This window comes from Cynocephalus volans, chromosome 1 (genome assembly GCF_027409185.1).
Source record: "Cynocephalus volans isolate mCynVol1 chromosome 1, mCynVol1.pri, whole genome shotgun sequence".
NCBI lineage: Eukaryota > Metazoa > Chordata > Mammalia > Dermoptera > Cynocephalidae > Cynocephalus > Cynocephalus volans.
Genome location: NC_084460.1, coordinates 1,132,290 through 1,147,399, shown reverse-complemented (window position 1 = coordinate 1,147,399; position 15,110 = coordinate 1,132,290). Strand labels below are relative to the sequence as shown.

General features: G+C 38.0%; 1 protein-coding gene across 1 annotated transcript in view; it reads right to left on the bottom strand.

Moving 5' to 3' along the window:
* ANO2 (anoctamin 2) overlaps positions 1–15,110 on the bottom strand; it is a 317,511-nt gene that overhangs the window by 160,100 nt on the left and 142,301 nt on the right. Inside the window, exon 10 of the mRNA XM_063099698.1 lies at positions 3,934–4,068. Within this exon, the coding sequence (XP_062955768.1) occupies positions 3,934–4,068 (135 nt within the window). The remainder of the gene's footprint in view (positions 1–3,933; positions 4,069–15,110) is intronic.

Below are 15,110 nucleotides of genomic sequence, written 5' to 3'. Positions count from 1 at the left end.
GAGGTAATCCTAGTCAACCTAATCCTAGTCAAATCTAGTCAGTGCTAAAAGATCAGGAATGAAAAAAGTATTAGCAACCAACTTTGTTCAAAGCAATTTGAAACGTAAGTGCAGTGTAAATTACTGGCTTGTAAATTAGAGAGCAGGCAACTATCAATCATTTGTACAAAATGGCAGCCTTATAGCATGGATTCTCCCCCAAATCATTTAAATTAGAAGTCAGAATGCTTTATAAGTATGGGGGAGGGGTTCATGCAAGAAATTTTAACAATTTGGGGGGAAATTCTGTCTCAGAATCACATTAAGATGACTTTATATGCCCTAAGAGGGGCTACCTCCAGATCAGCTGAAAGATGGGTGAAAGCCCACCCAGAGTTGAAATCACGGTGAGGGCACTCACTAGCTGCATAATACATGGATTTCTAGTGACAAGTAACTGTGGCTGTAAGTCTAAGTCTAAGCATAAGAAGGTTGATAAATGGCCTGACAATCAGCTGAACCGAGACCCTAACGTGAGTGGTGATCTTAAGAGTGAATCATTGCTCACAAGTTAGGTAATACAGGGCTGTGCCGAGCACAAAAGGAGAAGGTACAAAGAGACAAGTATTCAGGAAATTCAGACAAGACATCTGCTGTGAAGGCTTCAGACCTAAAGTAACCAATTTTTTTTTCAATATGGTTTGGATTAATCAGGCTTTTTTTCTTTTTTAATGTTCCAGTCTTCCCTGCCCATGTAAGTAAGTGCTTAACAAATGAAACCAATCCTTTGGTAAGTAGAGGAAGGTTCTGTAGATGTATCATGCACACATGGAATTATTACTTACAAGCTTATGTTTATATCTCACATATCAAAGTTATTGGGGATAAAAGGTACCATTTTAAGTTCCACATAATCAGTGTCGGTTTTCTGGTTTTGATATTGTACTATAGTTACATAACCACTGGAGGAAACTGAATGAAAGGTATACTGGGCCCCTCTCTATTATCTTTGCAACTTCTTATGGATCCAATTTTTTCAAAATGAAAAGTTTTTAAAAGTGATACATAGAAAGTAAAATCCATGCTTAATGCCAAAATTAGCAACCTGAAATAATCCCAGGAATAGCGCAAGTTTTTAATCATACTTACAAGTGACTGATAGGCACAAACCCTTAAAGACTGTGAATTTGTTTAGATTTAATGTTGAGATTTGAAGAATACTCCTTTGCTGATGAGGAGTGGTATTTTGTGAGTTTCCAACAGGTCTATAGAACTTGGTCTTTTGATAGATATACAATTATGTTTAAAAAAAATTCTACATGAAATGTTTTTTCTATTATTCTCACTTTCCTGACTTGCCACACCCCATCCTGAATCTGAAAAACTGACAACCAAAATTTCAATTTTGTTCTCCTCCTTTACTTGAAGGAAAAAAATTTTCAATTCTATAATAGTTATTTTCAAGCTTTTTTGACTGTTTGCAAATTTCTTTACATCAAATTCCAGTAAGCAAATACATACACACCCTCACCCCCAAAAACACATGTATATAACTGAAATAAAGTCAAAATCTCATGAAACCACACTTACCCTTCGGTCTTGTAATGAATACTAATATTTTATTTCATTCTATCCTATCCTACCTTACTCTCATTTATTTAAAAAATAACCCATTAAAGGGATTCCACAACCCACCACTGGGTCTAGAATACCACACACTCTGACAGGCAGTGTGATGCATCTATAACCACACTTTCAAGTGCATATCCCTGCACATCTATGATTGCGTGTGAATGTGTGGTGTGCATGCCTGTGTATAAACATCTATCTTTGCTGCATGTGCAGACCATGGTCATTTCCAGCCGCAGTGGTTCCTGACACATGTATTCTCATATGGGGAACAGGTGCACACATTCTAGGTCCTAATGTAAACCAGCACACTGCCACTCCACCCACCACAGTGGCACTGGCTCCCTATGCACGGTATGGGGTTTTCCAGTTTGGATCAACCTGAGGTTAGATCTCCAGGGATCACAACTGGCAAGAGTAACCCAAGAGCCATGTTTCCTGAGAACACACCAGGCAAGTTCAGGGGAAGCTACTCGGCTGTCGAGGAGGCTGAAGGCCTCTGAAAGACTGCACTGTGTATTGGAAAAAGCAAACACTTCAGAGCAGAAGGCAACAGAGTTCAACTCCCAGTTCTGACAATTATTAGTTGTTGAACTTGAACAATTTATGTGACCTCACTTAGCATCGGTTTCTCCATCTCTGTCAAGCGGAAATAATCTTATGGAGATGACAATGTTGATCTCTTACAGGATCAAAGAAACTCACATATAAAAACCACCTAGCATCATGTCTGACACCAGGTAGGTATCTGATAAGTACTGATGCTTCCCTCATGCTAGACAGGCTGGGAAAGGCAGAGACTTATTAACCAGTCTCCTGTAAAGAACGTCCCAGAATCCCAATCCAGAACACTTGACAGATGATACTGGAGTTCTATACACAAAAATATCCAAACTCTTGTCTCTTACAGCAAGTTATTTAGCTTTATTCTAAGTATTGACCATGTCACCTGCAGTTTATCTGATTTGCAAGAACATTTCTGTAGATTGACATAGTGGCGAGAAGAGCCACCTGGCTCCTGCCCACTGGGGAACACCCCTTCTTCAAAAAGCACAGTTCTTGGTCCTTTCTTCAGGGTGGCCATTACTTCCCCTATTGTCAAACCCAACTATAGCAGACACCCATAGTCTGACACCCATACAGCAGACACCCATAGTCTGCCCAGTGTCCTCATTCACCTCAGGAAATATGTCCTCAGGGAATATCATGGTGATACAGGGTGATCCTGCCCCATAACCACAAGGGATTGGTCCAGGACCTTAACCTAAGCCAAACTGAGCCAATAGGACATTTTTACTTGAGGCCAGTCAAGTATAACGCTCTAAGATATAATACCCATAAGCTACTGGCAGCAGTGTTTACAGCCAAATGGGGAAAAATCTGTACTGAAATCAATAAATGCTAGAAAGAATCAGAGACAGGAGATAAACAGGAGTCCCTATTCTAGTGTTCCTTAGGCACCCACATGCCTGCCAGTGGGTTCCCTGAGTCACCCCGAACCCTTAGAATAAATTCCCTTTTTTGCTTAATCTAATACAAGTTACATTTCTATCACTTGCAACCAAAAAGAGTATTAAAATACACTAACCATGTTTCAGTTTGAAGAGGTTTCAATTTTAAATATAGCTAAGTGTCTCTTTTGTCCCTTGTGTTCTATCTCCATATATTTTGATTCATTCAACAATTATCATTAATCCTCTACTATGTGCCAGACACTGTCTCCTTTAATCCTCACAATACCGTGAGGTAGGCGTTATTATTACCATTTACAACCTAGGAAACTAAGACTCAGGAAGTGAACTGTCCAGTCACGCAGCTAATGAGCAATATTGTTCTGAAGGATCCCATTTCTAAGTGCTTATTTTCTTTGTAGGTTCTCTCTTCCCCATATATAGACTAGCCTTTGTTCTACCTCTTGTCTCTCCAAGAGCCCCACCACGGGGCTGTCACATCCCGAACCAAAGGCTGTGCCTTCGTCACTTGCAGAGCTGCCTGCTTCCTCACCTTTTCTTTCAGCAGTGTGACCACATAGATGTGATTTCTACTCAATGCACTCTACACACCCTGCCTTGGTCTTATGGGAAAAGAAGTAAGAAATTGAAGGGGAAAAAGCATTTCACTGGCATGATTTTTTTTTCATCAGGTATTATCCACCTGCCCAAATCACACCTTGGCCATGGAGAAGAGCTTGACTAGAAAAGAAAGTGGACCATGCCCAGCATGGAGGGCTTTGGCAGGAGGTATGTGAAATGTGCTTGCAACTGGGATGAAACTCCAAAGCACTAACCTACGGGAACTGAGCCGTCTTCTTGAAAGCCGATTTACCTGGGAATATCTTCCTCGATAGTTGCACATCCATAAAGAAACACGATCACCCCAATTATAGAGGACGGGATGAGGAATGATGTGTATAATCCCAGCCAGGCAAAATACAGTCCAATTTTTTCTCCAAAATACTTTCTGGAAAAGAAAGAAAGCAAATAAAATAAAACACATATTAAGAACATTATATACTCTCCTTATTTCTGTTTGTTCTATGCTTAACAATAGGTCAACATAAATATCCATTCCTTTTTGTAATAAATACAAATGGATGGAGGTTACATGGAGAAGGGAGGAGCCAGCACAAGGAATCAACAACTGGCCTTTTCTGAAATAAAGTGCATTGCATTGGAATCACATACGCGCACCTGCCTTGGCTGTTCGTGTGAAATAGATAGCCGTGAGAAGAAATCCAGCCCTAACAGCAAACTAAAAATATGCCATAGATTTTGGCATCTTTACCAAACATGAATAACACATCATTATTTCATGAGTGCCATGGTACTCACCCACAGAATAAAAACACCTTTTTGGAACTAGCTTATTTAAACAAAACACACAGATCATATATTTGGGCATGTATACCCAAGTACACAAACCAATACACCCACACTCATTGAAAAATCACTAGAAGAAATTCAATAAAATATTAGTAATGGTTTCTTTGGATGATGAAATTATGGGTGGTTTCCATTTATTTTTAAAACCACTTTATTTTTTTTATTTTTTTACTAGATTTTTTATTTTATTTTAACTTCTCAATGTACATTGTAGTTGATTTTTGTGTCCCTTTACCCATGCCTCTTTCCTCCCTCCGTCTCTCCACCCCCCACTACATCATATGTGTTCACTTGTCTTAACAAGTTCAAGGAATTGTTGTGATTGTTGTGTCTTCTTCCTCCCTCCACCCTTTCTTTGTTTGTATACTTATTTATTTATTTATAGCTCCGACAAATAAGTGAGAACATGTGGTATTTCTCTTTCTGTGCCTGACTTGTTTCACTTAATATAATTTTCTCTAAGTCCATCTGTGTTGTTCTGAATGGCAGTATTTCATTCTTTTTTATAGCACAGTAGTATTCCATTGTATAGATATACCACAGTTTCCTCATCCACTATATGATGATGGACATTTGTGCTGGTTCCAACTCTTGGCTATTGTAAATAGTGCTGCAATAAACATGGGAGTACAGGTATCCTTTCGGCATGATGATTTCCATTTATCTGGGTATATTCCCAGCAGTGGGATAACTGGGTCATATGGCAGATCTATTTGTAATTGTTTGAGGAATCTCCTTATCATTTTTCATAAAGGCTGCACCATTTTGCAGTCCCACCAACAGTGTATGAGAGTTCCTTTTTCTCTACAACCTTGTAAGCATTTATCATTCTCAATCTTTTGGATATTAGCCATCCTACCTGGAGGGAGATGGTATCTCAAAGTGGCTTTGATTTGCATTTTCTGAATGCTGAGTGATGTTGAGCATTTCTTCATGTGTCTGTTGGCCATTCATATATCTTCCTTGAGAAATGCCTGTTCAGCTCCTTTGCCCATTTTTTAATTGGGTTATTTGTTTTTTGCTGTAAAGTCATTTGAGTTCCTTGTATATTCTGGATATTAATCCTTTGTCAGATGTATAGTTTGCAAATATTTTCTCCCACTCTGTCGGTTGTCTTTTCACTCTGTTAATTGTTTCTTTTGCAGTGCAGAAGCCTTTTAGTTTGATATAATCCCATTTGTTTATTTTTCCTTTAGTTGCCTGTGCTTTTGGGGTCATATTCATGAAGTCTGTACCCATTCCTAGTTCCTGGAGTGTTTCCCCTATGTTTTCTTTAAGGAGTTTTATTGTTTCAGGATGTATATTTAATTATTTAATCCATTTTGAGTTGATTTTGGTATATGGTGAGAGGTATGGGTCTAGTTTCATTCTCCTACATATGAATATCCATTTTTCCCAGCACCATTTGCTGAAGAGGCAGTCTCTTCCCCAGTGTATAGGCTTGGTGCCTTTGTCAAAGATCAGATGGCTGTAGGTGTGTGGGTTGATTTCTGGGTTCTCTATTCTATTCCATTGATCCGTGTGTATGCTTTTATGCCAGTACTATGCTGTTTTGGTTATTATAGCTTTGTAGTATAGTTTAAAGTCAGGTAGTGTTAAGCCTCCAGCTTTATTTTTTTTGCTCAGGATTGCTTTGGCTATGCATGGTCTTTTGTTATTCCATATAAATATCTGGATAGTTTTTTCCATTTCTGAGAAAAATGTCATTGGAATTTTGATGGGGATTGCATTGAATTTGTATATCACTGGGTAATATGGACATTTTCACGTACACAAAATTATACATGATGATCAAGTGGGATTCATCCCAGGGATAAACATATGCAAATCAATAACTGTGATACACCACATCAATAAAAGCAAAGACAAAAACCATATGATCATCTCTATAGGTGCTGAAAAAGCATTTGACAAAATTCAACATTCATTCATGATAGACTCTCTACAAGTTAGATATAGATGGAAAGTATCTCAACACAATTAAAGCCATATATGATAAGCTCACTGCCAATATCATCCTGAACAGGAACTAGACAAGGATGCCCACTCTCACCACTCCTATTCAGCATAGTGTTGGAAGGACTAGCCAGAACAATCAGAGAAGAGAAGGAAATAAAGGGCATCCAGATTGGAAAAGATGAAGTCAAACTGTCCCTCTTTGCAGATGACATGATCCTATATATTGAACAGCCTAAAGCCCCTACCAAAAAACTCTTAGAGTTGATAAATGATTTCAGCAAAGTTGCAGGATACAAAATCAATACACAAAAATCAGTAGCATTTCTATTCTCCAATAGTGAACATGCAGAAGAGAAATCAAGAAAGCTTGCCCATTTGCAATAGCCACCAAAAAAATAAAATACTTAAGAATAGAGTTAACTAAGGATGCAAAAAATTTACATGAAGAGAACTACAAACCACTGTTGAGAGAAATTAAAGAGGACACAAGAAGATGGAAAGATATCCCATGCTCTTGGATTGGAATATTTAAAACCACTTTAAAGAGGTATGACTGACATACAAAAAGCTGTACATATTTAACATATACAACTCAATGAGTCTGGAAAAAAGTATAGACCTGTGAGACCATCATCACAATCAGTCCATAAATTTATTCATCATCTCCAAGTTTCCTTCTGCTCCCACTCTCCTTTTTCAATTAAAAAAAAATGTTTTACTTCAGTGATAAGGACATTTAACATAAGATCTATCTTCTTAGCAACTTGTAAGTACACAATTCGGTCTTGTTGACTATAGGCTCTATGTTGTACAGTAGATCTCCAGAGCTACTCATCTTGCATAACTGAATCTTTGTACCCTTTGATGGGTATCTCCCCCATTTCCTCCTCACTGCAGCCCCTGGTAGCCACTATTCCACTCTCTGGTTCAATGAATTTGACTATTTTAGATTACTTACAAAGGTGGGATCATGCAGTATTTGTTCTTCTGTATTTATCTTATTTCACTTAGCATAATGTCCTCCAGGCCCATCCATCTTGTCACAAATGGCAGTATTTCCTTCTTTTTTAAGCCTGAATAATATTTCATTGTATGTATATACCACATTTTGTTTGTCTGTGCATCTGTCAATAGACACTTAGGTTGCTTCCACCTTTTGGCTATTGTGAATTATGCTACTATGAATATGGGAATGCAGATATCTCTTCAATATCCTGACTTCAATTCCTTTCAATATATATCCAGAAGTGGGATTGTTGGATCAGATGGTAATTATATTTTTAATTTTTTGAGGAACTCTCATAATGTTTTCCATAGTGTCTGTACCAATATAAATTCCCACCAACAGTGAACAAGGGTTCCCTTTCCTCCACATCTTCCTCAACACTTGCTATCTTTTGTTTTTTGATAATAGCCATTTGTATGTCTTTTTTGGTAAAATGTCTGTTCAGATCTTTTGCCCATTTTTTAATCAGGTTATTTGTTTTTGTGGGGTATTTTGCTATTGAGTTGTAGGATTTCCTTATATTTTTTGGATATTAATTCCTTACCAGATCAATGGTTTGCAAATATGTTCTTCCATGTCATAGAAGACTTTTCATTCTGTTGCTTATTTCATTTGCTGTGTAGAAGCTTTTTAGTTTGATATAATCCCATTCATCTATTTTTGCTTTTGTTGCCTCTACTTTTGGTGTCATATACAGGAAATCATTGCCAAGTCTGATGTCTAGGAGCTTTTTCTGTATGTTTTCTGCTAAAAGTTCTATTGTTTCAGGTTTCACATTTAAGTCTTTAATTCATTTTGAGTTGATTTTTTGGATGATGTAAGACAAGGATCCGATCTCATTCTTTTGAACCTGGACATCCAGTTTTCCCAGCATCATTTATTGAAGAATAGGTAGTATGCACATTTGACAAAATTAATTTTTTTGATCCATGAACACAAGATGTTCTTCCATTTATTAGTGTCTTCTTTAATTTCTTTCATCAATGTTTTATACTTTTCAGTGTGCAAGTCTTTCATGTCCCTAGTTAAGTTTATTCCTAGGTGTTTTATTCTTTTTGATGCTATTGTAAACAGGACTGTTTTCTTAATTTTCTTTTCAGATAGGTTGTTAATACAACTGATTTCTGTGTGTTGATTTTGTATCCTGCAACTTTTCTGAATATGTTTATTAGTTTTAACAGAGATACTTGTACTTTTTCAATTTGGATGCCATTTATTTATTTACTTACTTACTTATTTTCCTAATTGCTTTGGCTAGTACTTCTAGTACTATGTTGAATAGGAGAAGAGTGCGCATCCTTGCCTTGTTCCAGATCTTAGAAGGAAAACTTTCAGTTTTTCACAATTGAATATATTAACTGTGAGATTTTCATAAATGGCTTTTATTATGTTGAGTTTCTTCTATACCTAATTTGTTGATAGTTTTATCATGAAACAGAGTTAAATTTTTTCAAATATTTTTTCTGCGCCTATTGAAATGTTCATGCAATTTTTATCTTCCTTCTGTTAATGTGGTATATCACATTGATTGATTTACGTATGTTAAACTATCCTTGAATCCCAAGGATAAATCCTACTTGATAATGGCATATGATCCTTTTAATATGCTGTTAAATTTGTTGTACTATTATTTTGTTCAGAATTTTTGCATCTATATGTTCATCAGGGATATTGGCCTATAGTTTTCCTTTTCATAGTTGCTTTGTCTGGCTTTGATATTAGGGTGATGCAGGCCTCAGGAAGAGTTTGGAAGTTTCCCTCTTTTTCTGTATTTTGGAAGAGTTTAAGAATTGGTATTAATACTTTTTTTTTTTCCATTTTTGAATGTTTGGAAGAATTCACCCATAAAACCATCTGTTCCTGGGCTTTTCTTTGTTGGGAATTTTTTGATTCCTGCTTTAAACTCCTTATTTGTTATTGTTCTGTTCAGGATTCCTATTTCCTCTTGATTCAGTCTTGTTAGGTTGTATGTTTCTGGCATTTGTTCATTTCTTCTAGATTATCCAATCTGTTAGTGTATAATTGCTCATAAAAATACCTTATGGTCTTTTTGCTGTGGCATCAGTTGTAAACTCTCTTCTTTCATTTTTTTCTTTTTTTTTTTTTAATTTTATTTTGTCGATATACATTGTGGCTGATTATTGCTCCCCATCACCAAAACCTCCCTCCCTTCTCCCTCTCCCCCTCCCCCCCAACAATGTCCTTTCTGTTTGCTTGTCGTATCAACTTCAAGTAATTGTGGTTGTTATATCTTCTCCCCCCCACCCCCGGTTTTTGTGTGTGTGTGTGTAAATTTATATATTAATTTTTAGCTCCCACCAATAAGTGAGAACATGTGGTATTTCTCTTTCTGTGCCTGACTTGTTTCACTTAATATAATTCTCTCAAGGTCCATCCATGTTGTTGCAAATGGCAGTATTTCATTTGTTTTTATACCTGAGTAGTATTCCATTGTGTAGATGTACCACATTTTCCGTATCCACTCATCTGATGATGGGCATTTGGGCTGGTTCCAACTCTTGGCTATTGTAAAGAGTGCTGCGATAAACATTGGGAAACAGGTATACCTTCGACTTGATGATTTCCATTCCTCTGGGTATATTCCCAACAGTGGGATAGCTGGGTCGTATGGTAGATCTATCTGCAATTGTTTGAGGAACCTCCATACCATTTTCCATAGAGGCTGCACCATTTTGCAGTCCCACCAACAATGTATGAGAGTTCCTTTTTCTCCGCAGCCTCGCCAGCATTTATCGTTCATAGTCTTTTGGATTTTAGCCATCCTAACTGGGGTTAGATGGTATCTCAGTGTGGTTTTGATTTGCATTTCCCGGATGCTGAGTGATGTTGAGCATTTTTTCATATGTCTGTTGGCCATTTGTATATCTTCCTTAGAGAAATGCCTACTTGGCTCTTTTGCCCATTTTTTAATTGGGTTGCTTGTTTTCTTCTTGTAAAGTTGTTTGAGTTCCTTATATATTCTGGATATTAATCCTTTGTCAGATGTATATTTTGCAAATATTTTCTCCCACTCTGTTGGTTGTCTTTTAACTCTTTTAATTGTTTCTTTCATTTCTGATTTTATTTGAGTCTTCTCTCTTTTTTTATTACTGAGTTTAGCTAATGGTTTGTCAGTTTTGCTTACCTTTTCAAAAAACAAAATTTTAGTTTTATTAGTTAATTTTTTCATTGTTTTTTCTTTCTCTTTCATTTATTTTTGCTCGAACCTTTGTCATTTCCTTCCTCCTGCTAATTTGGGGCTCGTTTTTTTTTTCTTCTTTTTCTAGTTACTTGAGGTGTAAAGGTAGGTTATTTATTTGAAATCTTTCTTTTTTAATGTAGGCATTTATCACTATAAACTTCCCTCTTGGTACTGCTCTTGTTGCATCCCATAATTTTTGATATGTTGTGTTTTATTTTCATTTGTATTCAGATATTTTCTAATTTCCTTTTTGATTTATTCCTTGGCCCAGATATATTAGTCTTGGTTGGCAGGTTTTTCTTTGAGTGTTTGAATATATCATCCTGCTCTCTCTGGTCTGCAGGGTTTCTACAGAAATATCTGCTGATGACCTTATAAGGATTTCCTTCTGTGTGACAAGTTGCTTTTCTCATGCTGCTTTCTTTTTTTTTTTTTTTTTTTTTTTTTTTGTCGTTTTTTCGTGACCGGCACTCAGCCAGTGAGTGCATCGGTCAGTCCTATATAGGATCCGAACCCGCGGCGGGAGCGTCGCTGCGCTCCCAGCGCTGCACTCTACCAAGTGCGCCACGGGCTCGGCCCTCTCATGCTGCTTTCAAAGTTCTCTCCTTGACTTTCAAGAATTTAATTGTAAGGTTGCTTGAAGTTTGCTCTTTGGGTTCAACTTATTTGGGTACCTTGAAGCTTTATAAATCTGGATGTTCATTTCTTTCACTAGATTTGTGAAGTTTTCAGCCATTATATATTTAAATAACTTTCTTTCCCCTTTTCTCTTTCTCTTCTCCTTCTGAATATCCTCAGAATATGTATATTTGTTCACTTAATGGTGTCCCATAAGTCCCTTAGTATTTCTTCATTCATTTTCTTTTGTGTTTCTCTCATTGGATAATTTCAAATGACCTGACTTTAGGTTAACTGATTCTTTCTTCCACTTGATTGAGTCTGCTTTTGAAGCTCGCAATTGAATTTTTTAGTTCAGTCATTGTGTTCTTCCATTCCTGGATTTCAGTTTGGTTCTTTTTTATGGTTCTGTTTCTTTGTTGAACTTCTCATTTTGTTCATATACTATGCTCCTGATTTCACTTAATTGTCCATCCTGTAGTTCATTGAGCTTCCTTAAGACAATTATTTATAATTCTTTGTCAAGCAGATTGTATATCTCAATTTCTTTAGGATCATTTACTGGTGCTATATTAGTTTCCTTTAGTGATGTCATATTTGCTTGATTCTTTGAAATCTCTGTATCCTTGAGTTGGTCTCTGTGCTTTTAAGAAGTAGTCACTTCTTCCATTCTTAAATACTGGTTTCAGCCAGTAAACACCTTCATCAGTCATGCTGGCCAGAGATCAGAGTTGCTAGGGTCTATGACTGAGCTGGCTGGCAATGTCTGTAGGCAGACCTGAACCAGGGTTTAAGGGTGAATCTGCTGCCATGGTGAATGAGTTGACCTGCTACAGGAGTCAGTGGGTGAGTGGGCCTGCTGCAGGGTCTGTGAGTGGGCTGGGCTTCTGGTCCACAAGAGGGTGGGGGCTGCTATTGGGATACACATGTGGGTGGAGCTGCCTTTGGGTTCCATGGGTGGGTGAGATTGCTACTGAGTCCACAGCAGATGGACAGAGCTGTTCTCTGTAGCAGAGTGAGTGAATCTTACCAGATCCCCTGATCTGCAGCAGTGGGCATGATGCTTGAGGCATGGGTGAGCATGGCTCCTGCAGGGTCTGTACACAGGCAAGGTTACTTCTGGATATATGGGTAAACAGGCAGACTGTCACTGGGTCTGCAGATGGGGGAGGCTGATTCCAGGTCCATGGTTGGTGGATATGTCACAAGGAGCACAAGAGGGTGGGCTTGCTACCAAATGGCATGGGCCTGCCTTCACAATGTGGTTTTTCTAGGTCTTGAGCTCCAGCTGTGTGTTACAACCTCTTGCCTGAATCTCAGAGCTCTCATAAGGGTATACTTTGTATGTGGATAGTTGTTAAATAGATATTTCTGTGGGAGAATGAGGGCTGAGGACCTTCTATTCTGACATTTTGCTGATGTCACTTTCTTTATATCTTTCTGAATTTTAAAATTCTGTACTTTGCTAATGAATTATTTTTATGGTAAAAAGTGATTTCTTTTAAAAAGAAAATTTACCAACCCATATCTTTTTGATCCCAGTTTATAAAGTTAATACATTATCATGCTAAGTCTCTAAACAGTAATTTCCCCTTAGGTAAATATTAATTATGAATGTCTGATTTTTAAAAATACAATCCAGAAAAGAGCAATATACTTCATTTCTCAAGAGCCTATGATATAAAACACAGAAGAGAAATGCGAGCTCTGCTCACACTTTCATGAATGAATTAAAGGGTAAGGAGAACAGTGTTTAGAAACTATTTACCCCCTACAAGAGGTTCTGTTTCATTCAAAATGTAGACAATCACAAGAGAATGTAGCTTTCACCCTAACAATGAGAGAAATCTGAATAATTTTTAAAATCATAACTTTCCTTGAACCCATCAAGAGCTGAAGTTGCAAGGTAACCAAGTGAACTGATTTTTTTTTTATTGGCAAGCCCATTCAAGGAAAGATGGGACACATTAATAGTTTTATGGTTGACTGCAGGGGAGGAAGAGGCAGTCACCATAAAAATAAAAATAAATAGCTAAAATTTTTTAAATTCCATAAATCTTAACATAAGTTGTTATAACAGAGTAGAATAACTGGGAGCTCCAGAAACAAGAACAGTTTGCATTCATGCATAAGATCTTTTCTATAGACCTCCACCTGGTACTCATAAGGAAGATAAGAGCAAGGTAGGAGACTAGAGATAGTCTTCTTCATTGCACACAGGCATAAAATCCCATCCACCTCCTAGAAACATTGCTTATTCAAATCAAAAGCCTTAAACAGTTGGGGGAATGTACCTAACCCTAGGACTTAGGCAAAGATCCACTTCTTCTGCAGCCAGAGGACAGGTTGCACATATAGCCAATTGCCCTTGGTAGAGGGGCCAGAAACTCTCTTAGGTCTAACATCCTGAAAAATTACAAATTAAAAGTCTTTTATCACTGAGGAAAGGCAGGATACTCTCTCCCACCCAAGAATAGCCACAGATAAAATGCAGATATTGACTATGAAGAGTAAAGAGAGGACATGAATGATAAGAAAGCCTCACTCCTTAGGATCAGGTACACAGATCCTGCCTAAGACTGAGGATAGGCCAGATAACCAAACCTTTCCCCTCCTCCGCATCACAGCCCCTTCTTGAGTAACAAGAAGTTACTGAGTAAAAAGAATCAGCAGTCTTCTGCTCGTTGAATGGTTGGGGCGTAAAGAGAGACCCCTCTGTGACACAGACGTGCAAAGACTACTGAAAGCTGAGGGTGAAAAAGGAAAAAAGAAGACAAATTTTCAGCACTTCAGGGCCCATACAAAGCATAAAGTAATAGTATCCCATTACTGAACGAATGTGAAGACTATGGTATGCTGAAAGTGACTCTAGCAACAACAAAATCCAAACCTGGCTCAACCTCTGACTAGATTGACTCAACTCCCTTCACTAACAGCCTGACAGAAAAGACATGTCTATTTCCAGGTGTAAATACTATTTACCTCAATTTCCACTCTCCTTTCATACATAATGTCTGGTATTCAATAAAAAATTATAGGATACACAAGAAATAAAATCCCATTGTCAGAAATAAGGCAATCAACAAAGCTGAAGTTGATTTGGATGTCAGAATAAACACAGAGGAATTTTAAAATAACTAAAATTAATATTTTAAAGAAGAATCTACTACAAAAAATGGACAAAACTAAAACACCAAAAAAAGAGTAAAGAAAAAAATCTAGCACTTTTGGTCACGATAGTGGAATAGACAGTCCCAAGCATCACTCTCTGCCACAAATCAACCAATTTACAACTATAAAAAAGCAATGACATCCAAGCTGGCGCTTCTTGACCTCAAGGGAAGAGGAGGATAGACCTACGGAGTTCAGGAGAAGCCATGATGAGAGAAAGAAAGGATCACTCCCACCATTTCAAATCCCAGCCATTTCCAGGCTGGAGCTGCTGAGTGCACGGGGCAGGAGCTGGCAAAAGACACAGCTGTTCCCTTTGTATGAAGTTGCTTGGAGGCGGCAGGGGAGAAGAGGGCCTTGGTGGTCCCCAGGCCAGCAAGACCACTAACAGGGCTCCCATGAACCCACATAGGAGTGAGAAACCACAGACAACAGAAAAAAGAGCCACTCAGAGGCCAGTGAGTCCTCACAAGGGATAGGTACACAGCCCACCCCATGGAAAGTGTTTGGAGTGCAGGTAGTGGAGGAGACAAGCCACCAGGGGAACACTGGGGCACAGCATGGACAGCTAATCTGCCCCCCAATCAGCACAGGCCCACTCAGGAATGTAGAACTGCAGGGGGAGCAGTTTGATGAAAAGACTCAGGCCCAGACCAGTGTTTCT